Source organism: Acanthopagrus latus, chromosome 9 (assembly GCF_904848185.1).
Source record: "Acanthopagrus latus isolate v.2019 chromosome 9, fAcaLat1.1, whole genome shotgun sequence".
In the NCBI taxonomy this organism is placed as follows: domain Eukaryota; kingdom Metazoa; phylum Chordata; class Actinopteri; order Spariformes; family Sparidae; genus Acanthopagrus; species Acanthopagrus latus.
Window position 1 is genome coordinate 21,224,548 of NC_051047.1, and position 14,209 is coordinate 21,238,756.

Sequence of the window (14,209 nt, forward strand, 5' to 3'; positions counted from 1 at the left end):
CTTCCTAAACCTACAGACATTTCCGAGCCCAACAACAATAAGTCAGTAGTGCGGTTGCCATCAGCCTGAACTATCCCTGCTCGACTGGTAAGCTGCCTCGAACAGTGAAGTTCTGTGATTGACAGACTAACACAGTAAAACCATTAATTAGTGACCTGGGCTAGATTGTCAGAGCCCACTTTGATATATTCACAGCGATTTTGTCCAATTTGCCTTGTTGCTTTAGCCCACAGGCTTTGTCTTAAAAGCTGCCGCACGTAGTGGATGTGATTATTAACTTTTAAGCAAAGGCGAGGATTGTATTTTTTTTTTCTTTTTTTTTTTATATATATATCTATCTACCTGGGATAATAACAACGAGGATTAATTGGAGGGTGGGTGAGCAGAATAGAAATCATGTTGAAATTGTATGCAGGAGGCAGTGGTATTATATCTGAGTAAGAACCCCAACTACAGATCCCTGTATTAATAATGCAAAAGGACCCCTAGGGCAGCCATCTATTTGCAGAGCCCCCCCCAACATGTAGTCTCACACTCGCACACATAGACACACATTGTCACTCACATAGACAAGTGTGTGACTCTGGATTCATGTTATCATACCATTTCTTTTTTTTTTTTTTCTTTAGGCGGCGTTTCCAGCAGGCAAAGCTTTGTGGTGCTCTTGTTAGTTTTGTTTTTTTTGCAAACATATTCATTAGTCCTCTGTGATTTTCAAGCGGAGGGATTGTTGAATAATTACTTATTTGTCTGCTGTTTGTTATAGTATAGCAAACACTTCCACCGTCGGCAATTACACATCTAAACAATTCATAAAAATCAGCCTGGAGCACGAGGAAACTGCTGTCTTTCTGTGCGGCAATGCATACTCCCACATTGTTCCATACATTTCTTGAATCTACAACCAATGCATGTTATTTGTAAATGTGTTGAAATAGCTTCATATATTTTGGCTTGGCTAGGGGTCAGAGGTCCATTCTCACATTTGCGTGGCTGGAGATCACAACCGACTGAACACCTCTCTGGAGCGCAAGTGTTCTGTCTGTTTTTGGGTACTATAGAAACATGGCTGACCTCTTAGTTGAAGACCTGATCACTCAGTAGATATAAAAGGCTCAGTGTTACACCACCACCAAAAAAAGAAAAAAAAAGAAAAAAGCAATTATTACTTCCACACACTACTGCACACACATAGTTAGGAATATTATTTTCCATTTCCTCATAGATCTCCCTGAATCCTACACACTGCACCATTACTGCGCCACTCCACGACACCTTTCGAGGGAAAAATGAGCTCATGAGATATTTGCTGGCTTCCATGTTTCCTTCGGAAATCATTGAAATGTTTTTGTAGGTACAGTGAATTACTCACTCCTGCAGTGTTTTTGAATAGTATCAATTTGACAGTTTGAATGTGTAATGCTGTAGACGAAAAGGAAATGAAACGCTGTAAACTTCACTTCACCTCATTGTTGAAAGAGTGCCAAAAATATTGTTCTCTCAAATGTTGGCAAAGATGGCTAAACCATGAACATTTTGGCAATGTTTTAACTTCCTCTACTTGACAAACGGATAATCTGCACCCGTTCCTGTGAAAGTAATACAAGCAAAAGAATGTTTCCTGCCCAACCTGATAAAACTTTCTGCTGGAAATACCAATTTAAAGTTTTTAAACGCCGCCACGCTGTATCTCGTTGTCCATTTTCACGTTCCGAGTGCAAAATAGTCTGTTATCTCCACATTTTCACCGAAACTACATGGATGGTAAAGATAAAAATACTTTGTGTCTGTCCCTCTGAATATGGGTCACAGGGGTTGATTCACAGAACCTACTGCGTATTACCTTTTTTCCTCTTATGCTTACTTTGTATAAGCACTGACGCCTGAAATAATTACCCGGGTGGGAGCCATGGTGAACCAATACAATGTATTTCCCACAGCTTAAAATTGCCCTGCCAGTTCAAAACAATTATGTAAAGTATGAGCACAGGCAGTTCTTGTTCAAGTGCCGCAGCCTCCAGATCTTTGCTCAGCTGGTGTATTATAATAATTCTCTTTATTTTTCAGAGTTTCAATGTCATTTTACTGTATTTTATAACACTAACTTCGTCACTATACTAACCATGTAACCCAGTATCAGGGATGGAAAAGTATGATCCAAACATCCAAAAAAGTTGCGGCAATGCAGCGCTTACGGTCTGCTTAGGTTTAGGCACAACGCAGCTGGAGATGTCCCAGCTTCCTGTTAAAAAATATCCAGGTTTGTTACAAAGATCATGGTTGGAAATTGTCCAAAGGCTTTCTGAGATAAAAATATTCATTGGTGTCACACTTACAAAATGTTGAAAATGCAGCCTGGAGCTACAGTCACTAGCTTAACAACCTTTCTTGCTTAACCCAGCTGCCTGCTGACATGACAGGAACATGCAATGTGAATGTAATGTGCTCATGTCGAAATGTCGACACGTGACAAATACAAACTTCCAAAACTGTTTGAGAATAGTTTGTTAACTGCAGAGCGCTCATCTTACCGTCTAATCGCATTTAAACTAATAAAAGGTATAATGCAAAGCATAGCCAGTGGGACTTTAACAGTACTTCTAGCAGACTAATATCTCCCAGTGGATATACTTTGATGGTTTGGAGATCTCTGGTGCTTTAACTTTTACGGACGAAAAGGTTCTCAGACTCCCCGAGGGAGTGTGTCACATCTGTCTGATGAGGCGATACTTAGGTTTCTCGCTGTCCACCGCGCTCCTCCGCATCAAGGGTATTCATTTGGAAAGGAAGAAAAAGACAAATTGATGACAAATCTGCCCCGGGGTTGTTATTGTTAAACCATATTCCATGATGTAGTGGCAGAGTTCAACCAAGTTAATGATACTGCTGTGTGTGAGCGTACATCCAAAAAAAACAAAGCCTCGGCTGCTGCTGGCATGCCTGCTTTCTGAAATTGATCTCTCTTTCTCCTGGACACACAGACCTCAGCGGAAACTGTGGCACGGCTAACTCCAACTAGAACAAAATCACAGGACGGTATTTTTCTGGGGGTATTATTCAGTCATTAGCATTCATGTGAGAGTATTTTTCTGCAATTTAGTTTTTAATCACACAATGAGAGAGTCATTATCATGGAAGTACAGTGAAGAGAAAGAGGCTCTGTCTCTCCTTTAGCTGTCTCGCTCCCCAACCAAGAGTTAACTGGGAGCTGTGATAAATATTTCATAACATGACTGCAAGATGAAGGCTCAAGGATGGCTTTTAAAACTTGCTCAGAATACCAATGGGATGGCCTTATAATTTTTTATTTTATTTATTTTTTTGGATGAAATGAAATTCTAATTGTGTTTGACAGAATTTTTTGAACACGCAAGAAGGAAGACTGTTCAAGTTTGGTGTGAATCTTTTCTTTTTCAGAGAGGAGATTCGGTTTCTCTGAGAAGATCCAAATCATTTTGCATTTGGTAAACTTTGCCAACGCTTAAGAGCAACAGCAAGCTACGGATTATAATAACATCCCATCCTGATCTATGTCCGTGTCAGAACTGGACGCCTCAACAGCACCACATCCCCTGAAAGAAAAATACAGGCCTTTCAGAAAACAGTAAACAAGACAACTGTTACAGGCCTTGCATGTCAAAGTAGCTGAGCATATATTTTTAGTTGCACTCTATGAGAACTGCTTTTACACTTTCCGTCTGTGTGATCAGAATGAAACCACGCTCTGCTCCCGGAGGGTTGTTTGTGTGTTCAGATCACAATTAATCAGGCTTCATTCACATGTGCATTTTTATGTGGACACATGCTGCTCTGCAAGTTTTCATCTGATCAATCCGAATATATGAGATTTCATACTGTTCTACATTCTCTGCGCTTCCCGTGTTCATTTTAATCCTTTACCTGGATTGAAATGTCGTTCCGTCGCTATCTGATTGCTGTCTTATCGTGTCAAGATGCATCGAGGTGTAATAGACCTCACCCTAAAAGCTCCTTTTCAATTTTGGTATCGCAACTTGTCTTCCACAGGGGAAGAGGTGTCCGCTGCCCACTGTGAAGGCGACGCTCCCCCCGCAGAAGTGGCCTGCGAGGTTGCCTGTTCTGCAGACTGTGTGGTCGGCTCCTGGTCTCCCTGGTCGGCCTGCTCGCACAGCTGTGCCACCAAGAACGCAGAGGGCCGACAGAGTCGCACTCGCACGGTGCTGGCCCTCCCAGGGAAAGGTAAAGGAACTCGCTGCTATGTCAATGTATTGGTGTGTTGTCTTAGTTTTCCTACATTTTCTGGTTATGAAGCATGGATGTCTGTAGGTAAAATTGATTAAGATTATGCAACGTAGATTACAGCTGTATCTGTGACATTTGTTACGTGCAGCGTTTGTGTTTGTAGGGATTGTCTACTTACATCATCCCAGATGTTTCCAACAAGGTAGCGGTGTGTTTCGTTTGGTAGCCTGTTTCTATGACTTCTGGGATAGAGTCAGAGTCAGAGAGTGAGGAAGGAAGTTTAAGAAGGAGCTAAACATGACCATGAACACTCGTGCCTGGAGTCACATCAGATAGATTTTCATTAGCCGCGGTGATAAAAGTGATTATGTTCATTCGTGTGACCTATTCTGAGAGAGACCCTTAATGGAAATAGTTGCATATTGTGCATTACAATGATACCCGTACTAAGATTTAGATACAAGTCTGTCCCACTTAACCTGCAACGAGGTTAAGAGGGACAGAAATAAAACACACAGTAAGAGTAGTTTTTTAAATCCTCGGGCTCTAATGTAATATATACAGCAGATCATTGTGTTACCGGGCTACAGAAGTAGACAGACTAGATGCCAGCCGTGACTTCTGAAAAACACTGAAAATCGTTTTAAGTTAATTTGCAAAAGCTGCATGTGGTTAGAAAACAAATTGCACTGTGATTTCTTTTTAAAATGGAGAACTCAAAAAACTGCAGGATGTGTTGTACTGTCAACGGGAAACACAACTAAGAAACCCATAGATAAACTCAAAGTTCAGCTCAGCAATAAAAAAATAAAGAATAAAGATTGATTGAGCCAGAGTTTTTTTTTTTTGTTTTTTGTTTTTTTTTCAGAATGTTTTCACCAACACTGTGGGTTTGCCTTGGCTGTTGTTTCTGTGGACTTCTTATGGAGTCTTATTTAGACATTTTTCATCTGAGAAAACATTTGAGGTTTCGAGTTGACCATCCATTATCGAGGGCTCTTTTTCTGGCCAGCATTTTTTCTGCAAGTGTGTTTTTTTTTTTTTTTTCTTTTTGAGTCAGACAGCAGAGCCTTGGCAGCCAGCTCCTGCCCATTAATCCCTGTAACCAAACACATATCTGCAATAACAGCTGATGAAAGAATCTCACAGCTTAAGTCAGGTTCCAAACTGTGTTGTTTATTACTATGTTGCTGGCTATCTGCTCGCTGGCAGAGGTGCTGTGTGTGTGTGTGTGTTTGTGTGTGTGTGTGTGTGTGTGTGTGTGTGTGTGTGTGTGTGTGTGTGTGTGTGTGTGTGTGTGTGTGTGTGTGTGTGTCCGCGTGCTGTATCTTTGCTCGTATGGCCGGCTTGTTTTTTAAGACTGTGTGACAGTAGAGAAAACTACAGAATGCAAAAGCAGACTGGGAGCTGGAGGTGTTTATTCGGTCTTGGTTCAGTGACAAACTCATTCTCGCCCCTTCTTCGAGTCACTTTAGGGCACTTACTGTTCTCCGTATGACACCTATGATCCTACTTTTGTGCAGACTGCTCCTTGCTTTTACTTCCATTGGGGGAAAAAAAATGCAGACGAAACACCAAAATGTAAAAATAGCACAACACAGCGAGGCTGTCGGTGCACAGAACTGAAAGATGGCACAGTATGAATACGCCTTAAGTTGCGATGACTAATTTCCCACGTGATCACATATTGCGTTGTTCTTCGCACTTAAGGTATATGCGCTCTATCTGTGAGTTTCTTGGTTACAATGAACCTGACAGTGTCACCCGTCTGCAGAGAGGAAAAAGTCACACAGCACTAACAACACTGTGATATTATTATAGCCGTGATACCTTACTGCACCATGTTAGTGAAAAATAGACGTTTATACAAATTACGTGCTCTCAGTGTTGTCAGTGAGGACTCATATAGAAGAGATGAGTATGCTTTTCCTTAAAAAAAAGACTAAAAATATGACACGTGGTATCCAGGGAGCAGGGGCTGGAAAGGATTGTTATGGTGTAGCTGAGGGCGGTGTTTAAAATGGCCCCCGCGTTGTGTCTTGGTGACCTCACCGTGACTTTTCATCCGTGAAACAAACTTCTGCAAGTGTTAACTTGTAATGATTCTGCTCAGCTAACCTGAACAAACATTTGTTTTTGCCGCTAAGCAGCCAGTGATAATATTAGCACTTGACTTCCAGCGACTAACTACAGCCTGTTACTTGAGGGGGACGTTTATTTGTCCATTCTGTGCAAATCACATGCACGCCCAGCATAACAATGTCGTCTTGTTGAACCAGCGAGGAAAACGCTGTGACTGTGATTGACTCTGTGATTCTGTCCCGTGTGTTGGTGTCCAGGTGGGAAAGAGTGTCCGGCTCCGTCAGCCCTGGAGGAGTGGAGAGTCTGCAATGACCACCCTTGTGTGGTGTTCTACTGGGAGGCCTCCGCCTGGGGTCCCTGCATTGAGGATGCCTCCATGGATTTCAATGGGACCAGCTTCTGGAATGGGACCCCTACCTGTGCAGTGGGCGTTCAGATCCGCAAAGTCAGCTGCACGAAGGCGAACGTTGGACCCGTCATCAGTAAAAGGTAGAAGTTTCGGGTAGTTTTATTCTTTTAAAATGGCTGTTTAAATCTTTCACATCTCACTAACATCAGGTTGGGGACCACAGCGGTGAGATGGTAGCTTGTAATGGTTTTTGATTTGTGTTTCAGAATCAGAATCAGAATCAGAAAAGCTTTATTGCCAAGTACGATTTTACACATACGAGGAATTTGTTGTGGTGATGTTGGTGCATGCATCAAATAACTATTAAGTGAAAATATAACAAATTAACAATATAAACTATTTAAAGAATAGAAAATATAACACATTAACAATATAAACTATTTTAAAAAGTAGAAAATATAACTATACAATATAAATATATATACACAATCTGCTTTTTGGGTAAAAGGATAAAAGGAGCAGACCAGCTGGCAGTGAACAATTACAAGAATGATGTGCAAATGAAAATGCGCAAATGAACAGGAAGTTCAAGCTGAGCGTTAATGTAACGCATAGAGTTATGGTGCTGTCAGTGTGACAGTAGAGTCAGTGGTAGAGGTGGAGTGTGAGGAGTGTCAGGGGGGATTCAGGCCTTGTTGATAAGGCTGACAGCAGACGGGAAGAAACTGTTCTTGTGGCGTGAGGTTTTGGTCCTGATGGACCGCCCTTCTTGGTTGATGATGGTAAGCAGAACCAGAGGACAACACAGTCAGCCAAAAACCCACAGCCACACGTAATGGGGGGGTTTCTACGTTGCGCGTTGTTTATCACAAAGCCTGGTTGCATGCTTACTATTCTATTATAGATGACCAAACAGTGGCTATCACATTCTACTTGAGCTGAAAGGCAAACATAATGGACTGTTGCTCATACAACTCATGGAAAAACAAGGTAACTAAGCAGCCCAGTATGTCCTAAAAGTCCATTTCACAATTCACAGTTCTGTTTCATGCTGTTGGGTAGATTTTGTGGTATCAGAGACTCTCGCAAGGCAACACAGTACGTAAAACTAGAACAGCACTCAGTACAATGCGTACAATCTCCGAGGCCCAACGGTGTCCTTTAATTCAATCAATACTAGTCTAATATCATACAAAACATAACTAAACCTGCTGGGTCTTGGATCTTTTATTTGGGTCTTCATCTAATTGTTCTCACCCATAGTCACCTAAGTAGGCCTGAATGAAGAGAAAGTTCCTGGATATATCCTTTTTATCCAGATCCGCACCAAAAGTTGATTGGGGTTTATGAGGAGCCGAGACCCATCGTCCATCCAAGTTTCACCTAAATCTGGTCGGTAGCCTTTCTGTCGTCCTGCTGACGAACCAGCCGACACGCCGAACACACACGGAAAGATGAAAACATAACCGCTGTGGCAGAGGTGCTTCACCACCAGCTGTCCACCAGAAGAGTTGTTACTGCGATGTCACAGCAGTTCTATTAATGTGTACTTCAGTCCTGCAATACTGTCACCCACATATCACTTGTTATGTTTTTTTTTTTTTTTAACCTTTCAGACGTTCAGTGGTTTTTCTGTATGAGGAGTGTGGGTTTCAGGGCAGCACTGTGTCTTTACAGTTGGATGTGTTAGGTTGCAGACATGTTTTTCCCGCATCTGTTCGGAGGCGAATCGATACCTGTGCACGACTCTCCCTCTCGTTTACCTTTGGATGGTGTTGAGCCAGATGCACTTACGTACATGCTGGCCCCATTTGTTAAATGTTCTCCCCCATCTGCTTGTTTCAAATTGCAGATAGACCGATTTGTCTTTTATTGCGCCCAAAAGGGATATCAAGCTTTGCTTTGTTGAAAACGGGGCCTAGAACACATTAGGTGTGTTTTTTAAGTAATGTGTCAAAGTAACCTGACACTTAGCCATAACAAAAGAAGTGAATGGGAGACTTATAACTAGAATCATATGTCAGCATTGAGTCATTATGCAAGGATAAGAATTTCACTTTGTAACAGAGTATTTTCCTCTAATATCCTTATCTGACACCGCTGCTTTGCTTGGTTTAAGATACCAGGAAATGGTTCCCAGGAGACACATGTGGAGAACTCATGGATGAGGAGTTGAAAGCTTTGTAAAAAATCTGACGGAGGAGTTGAGAGGTGATCGTGTCTCCTTCACAGAGAAAATCATTTTAAAAAAGCGTCTTCCTTGGAGATGCATAGTGTATGCTCTTACTTGCTGACAAATGACCCAGAGGACTCGATGCACAGTGAAACGTAACCCCCAGAGTTTTGTACACTGAGCTCTTCTGTGCTTTTGTTTAGGATTCTTTTTTTTTTTTTTTTTTTTTTATGCGAACCTGAGATTCATTGTGCTTATGCTCCGCCATTATCTACTCTTCTTTCAGCAATACAATATCAAACACTGCTAAGGGCTTTTGTGCTGTCACCATAATGATGTTATAGCCCACACCAGGAAGATAGATTTATAAATAATTCACAAAGTTTGCCCTTCTTTAGCTCGATCTATTATTGACAGGGCCATAAAGTGGATTATGGAGGCTTTTTTTCTTATGAGCGCCCTATCTCCCGCCGCAGAGGCTTTAATGAAAGCTGTCATTTCTGCTTCCCCGACAAATCTCGCCTGTACAGTACGCTGTGGATTCAATCGCTCCTCCGCTATTCATATCCAGCAGCAGGGCCTTCATTTAATGCAACGGCGCCTAACACATAACCCTGCATGTTGCTGCTCATCATAGTTGATTTCGATTATCAGTAACGAGTGACCGGGCCTTTCTTCTGTCCTCATGTGCAGAGATGCGATCAAAGCTCGACTGTGTCCATATAAAACACACAGACAGACGACAGATACTCTGTGTTAGCATGCTGCCTACATTCAGGAGACTGTTCACACTCGGTCATTTTCAGCGCTATTTTAAAATGTGTTTGTGCTGAGTATTTCCAGATTGTTTCCATCCAAGAAGCAGATGCGCCCTCAATACATTTGATGTTGTGCTGCTTGAGAAAGGGTCAGCTAAGTGAGTAAACATCTGAGCATTTCATGGTTGGCAATAATCTCCGCGGTGAGCAGTGGCTCAATGAAAGGTTAGTAGGTGTTTCTCGGAATCATTACGGAGCCCCCAGGAAAACAGCGGATTGATTTTTACTTTAATTTCTGCTCCCCTTTGTTACACATCGAGGATAACATATTCATTAACGAGCCGAAAGCGGTGGAAATGAGTGTGCGACGTACAGCAATCTTTATTATAGATGGGGACTAAATGATCGTTTCTCCAACAACGCACTCTAATGAGTACTACAAGGATCTTTTAACTGGTTATGAAACAGTCTCAATTTAATACTGAGCCCTCTGTATGACCTACATGAGCAAACAAGACTGTCAGCAAGAAGGCTGTCTATTTCTATGAAGCGATTACAGCCCATTCTTAATTAATGCCTGTCACCGGATGGGATTCCGACTTATCCTGGTTGGATAAGTCGTATAATTAAAACTATTTTGGTAACACTTAAAAATAACCCACATTAATATATGGTACATTTATAGCTAGTTCAACTTTAGTTAATGATTAGCTCACTGCTAAAAAAAACAAAACAATGAAATGCTAAGGATGAATTGAGTCTGACAAGTTTGTTTTGTTTCACAGTTGTCATATTATAGTTTTTAACCTTAAATAACCTTTAAATGGATATTTGAGGCTATTTAATGTTACCTCATCCTCCAAACACCTGTGTTTCATAAAGGAAAATAACATCATCAAACATGGCGTCCTGCTTTCACTCGCTTCCAAAACAAATGTGAATGCTGGCCAGATCAAGATGTTAAGGCAGACTCAAGCCAGAGCTGCTCATAGCGCCTTTGTCCACATGGGCTGCCAGACTCAGCACGAAATGACATCTCCTTGTAGCTGCTTTAATATTCATTTATTTTTCCGAGTTATGATTTTTGTATTAATTATGTTGAGAGCAGACAAATTACAGCAGTTGGTTCTGGGCTGAAACAGTAAATCAATACTGACTCAAACTAAAATATTAACCTGTAATTGTATGAAAATGAGGAATTTGGTATTTGCACGGAGACAGTCAGCAGCGTATGAGAGACATTTAAGGTTCCCAACCCCGAGACTGCAAGTCTGATTCCTTCAACTTTGGCGCACCACACAATATTCCCTCAGCTGCTGTTACGTTGCCATGCCCTCTGGCATGCATCACCGCAAAGATGGAGAGAGAAGAGGAGGGATAAAGCTGAGGAAGGTTGGGTTTTATGTATCTTGCCTCCTTATGCTTTGGCATACTTTGATCTCATTCCTGTGCATGCTGGCTTTCTGCAGTTGCTAGGATGTGGCACCATGCTGGGTCTCTAGTGAGACCTGGATCTAGTTGTCGAGCAAAGGCAGTCACTCACTTTAAAAATAAAAAAAAATGTGATGTGTGTGTGTGTGAGTGTATATATGTGTGTGCATGTGTTGTAGTGTGTGTCTGTGTGTGTGTGTGTGGGGGGGGGGGGGGGGGGTGGCTGCTTGTTGATGAAGACATCAAAGCTCAGACTTATTTGATTTTACGTTGCTGCATTAATCCGCAGCACTTCAAGGTTTCACGACGCACAAAATGAAACACAGCCACGGGATACATTACAGACATGTTCCACAAGATGTGTAGCAGCCGAAATACATTATTAATTTTCTATTCCACAACAATGAAAATTGGTAAAAGTCTGTGAAGTCCTCTTTGAATCCTGGTTACGGTGTCCTTGGTGTGGCAGGAGTGATTCATTGGTAAACAGTTTGCATATCCTCACTTTTCTCAGGTTTAATTAGCAGCCATGCTGTGGACTTTGATTGATTTTTCGTCCTAGAACACTCCGTCTCCTCGGAGGCAACAAAAGACTTCTGCGGCTGCTCTGCACATGTATATGGAGAGATAAATGCACTCACCTGGTTGTTTAAACTGATCCTACATTTGTTTCCCCTACTTTTAGCTACACAGTCCCAGAAAAGAATTTGGTAGATGCAGTCCACGTCATGCATAACGCATCTTTGCATCTGCAAGAACTGATATACTGAATGTTGTAATTTGTTAGAAATGCAAACCTTAGTTATCATATTAATTATTGGCACCCTGGGGGCAGTGGGGGAAGCTCAAAGCACCAACATCAACCTTATCAAGTCATCACCTTATAAAGTTGATGTACCATGATAAATTAATTACTGGTGTCTGAACCCAACAGAAACAATCATCATGAGAGATTCTGATTAATACCTGATGCTCAAAACACTTCTTTACTCACGCGGTCGATAAACATGCCTGAGAAGTTAGGGACAGACATTTATCTTGAATTTACTCTACAGCAATTTGTTTTAGTCAAAGGGGATAGAGCCACAAGGAAACATAATGATAGAGTAGAGAGTAACGTATAGAGAGTGATGATTTTTTATCTTCTGGATTAGAATTAGTTAAACATACTACAAGTCATACGAGTCACATGATCCTTTAATGAATTTTATGTGTGTTTAATCAGCATTTTTCCTTGTTGTGTTCCATGTTGAGTTCTTTTACCATGACCTCTATTGTACATTCACCACCGTTATGCTAATTCTTTATTGAGATCCCTTTTAGTAAGTGCTGGTTATTAGGTTACAAGGCCCTCCTTAAGTCCTTGCATGATGCTTATTGACTATTTATTATGCTATTTATTAAGAAAATCATTGGCCCTCATGCTTCAAGATGTTTTGATCAGCTACCTCAAACGGGCTAATTTACCTGGACATACATTATTCAATTTCTGTATTCATTTGGCTTATTTAAAAAATATTTTATTCTTTTATCGGAAAACAAATTGCATTTGTTCTCAGTCACTTGCTGTTTCTCCATTTTCTCTATAGTTTATCTTGTGATAATGTCTACCCTCAGGCTGTAACTCTTTAGTTTTGTGTTGTGTTCTAGATTTTTTTTATTTTCCAATTGGTTTTCTGAGTTGGCCCCTTGAAAACAAAGTGATAGCTTAAGGGTTTTTTGACTAAATACATCTGACTGCAGTCTGACTAGAGCTGATTTTCACTTCGAAATAAATGCTGGCCATCAAATCTTATCTTCACCTTTGTTTACTGTGTGTTATAGGTCTAATGACCCTCAAATGATACGTGTAGGAAGGTGAAGAGATTTTTAACCATGACTGTGTAAATATAATGAAAAAAATGAAGAACAATTAATATAAACGAGTCAGTTGCAAGTGTAAAGGCAAGCAGGTGAACAAGGTCAAAAAATCTCCACTGGATTTTTCAGAAGATGTTACTATACTCAAATTATTAACATGGTATCAATATTTCATATGTTTAATTAAATGCGGCAATTTCAGCATCCATTTGTATGATTTAGTTTTGTTTTAGTCTCTTTTTAGTCTGAGAAAAACACCTGGCTCTTAGTTCTTACATGCTCCTGCACAAAATATTCAACCCGTCCCTTCCTTTGTTTGCTGTTTAGAAATTGTGTGTTATCGCACAGTGGTTTTCTGTCAGAGCATATCACCTTAAACCAGATTTCCTGTTGTGGCTGAAGAGGTCTATGAGAATGAAGTTGGGAGGGAGATGGAAATCCAAAAATGATCCAAAACAGACTGAGAGGCTTAATAGAGCTGGGAGGAACTGCAGAGCCGGGCGATAATTCATCACTACAAGCCTACACCCTGTTCATATTACACATAGTTTATTTGATCTATTGTTGATATAAAACATTTTTATTAGTGCAGCTTTAAGATAATTGGGTTTTAAACCTGACAATGAACCATAAAACACTGGCACTTATGCACTTGAATAGCAGGAGGATTTTTCTTTTCACAGAGCAATATTTGTTCCCTGGGATGCAACCGAACATGTGAGAAAACTGTAAATTTTTATATTTGTCCACCTTTTGCCTGAGCGGGCAGGCAGGGGGACATGTGATCAATCATGTTTTCTGTGGGGAGATGTGTGCTGTCAAGGACAGGGCAGTTGTTTCACTGCCCTGTCCTGTTACCGGGGCAACTCGGGGCGTTTATCATTCATGGCCTGGGGGATGAGGAGAATTTAAGACCACTGTTTGTTTGTATGTTTAGGTGCTCAGATTCTGCTCGTCCGGAAACCATCCGCCCCTGTTCGCTTCCCTGCAAGAGAGACTGCATCGTGACACCCTTCAGTGAATGGACAGCCTGCCCAGCAACCTGTATGCCAGGTAGCTCTGCTTGTGAACTGTCTGACACCTTGACAACCTTTAGAAAATGTGTCAGATATCCATTGCTAACAAGCGATAATGAAGTTTTCTTGTAAGTGAGAAATGCTGAGAAATGCTAGCAGTAGAGTGAATCCAATCCTAAACATAATAGCACACATTACATATTATATAAACATACGGTATATGTGCCTTTTATACCTACACCCACACTTCCAGCACACTTCCTTTGAGCAACTAGAGAGTTTAGTTGGAGTTACCCTCTGACTACATACCTGTACCTGG

At 41.1% G+C, this 14,209-nt stretch overlaps 1 protein-coding gene across 2 annotated transcripts in view; it reads left to right on the top strand.

Moving 5' to 3' along the window:
- The window catches only part of thsd7ba (thrombospondin, type I, domain containing 7Ba), a 166,079-nt gene that overhangs the window by 85,159 nt on the left and 66,711 nt on the right, over window positions 1–14,209 (top strand). For both annotated transcript variants that reach the window (XM_037110810.1, XM_037110811.1), the window contains exons 8-10: window positions 4,027–4,218; window positions 6,561–6,792; window positions 13,812–13,927. In XM_037110810.1, the coding sequence (XP_036966705.1) occupies window positions 4,027–4,218; window positions 6,561–6,792; window positions 13,812–13,927 (540 nt within the window). The remainder of the gene's footprint in view (window positions 1–4,026; window positions 4,219–6,560; window positions 6,793–13,811; window positions 13,928–14,209) is intronic.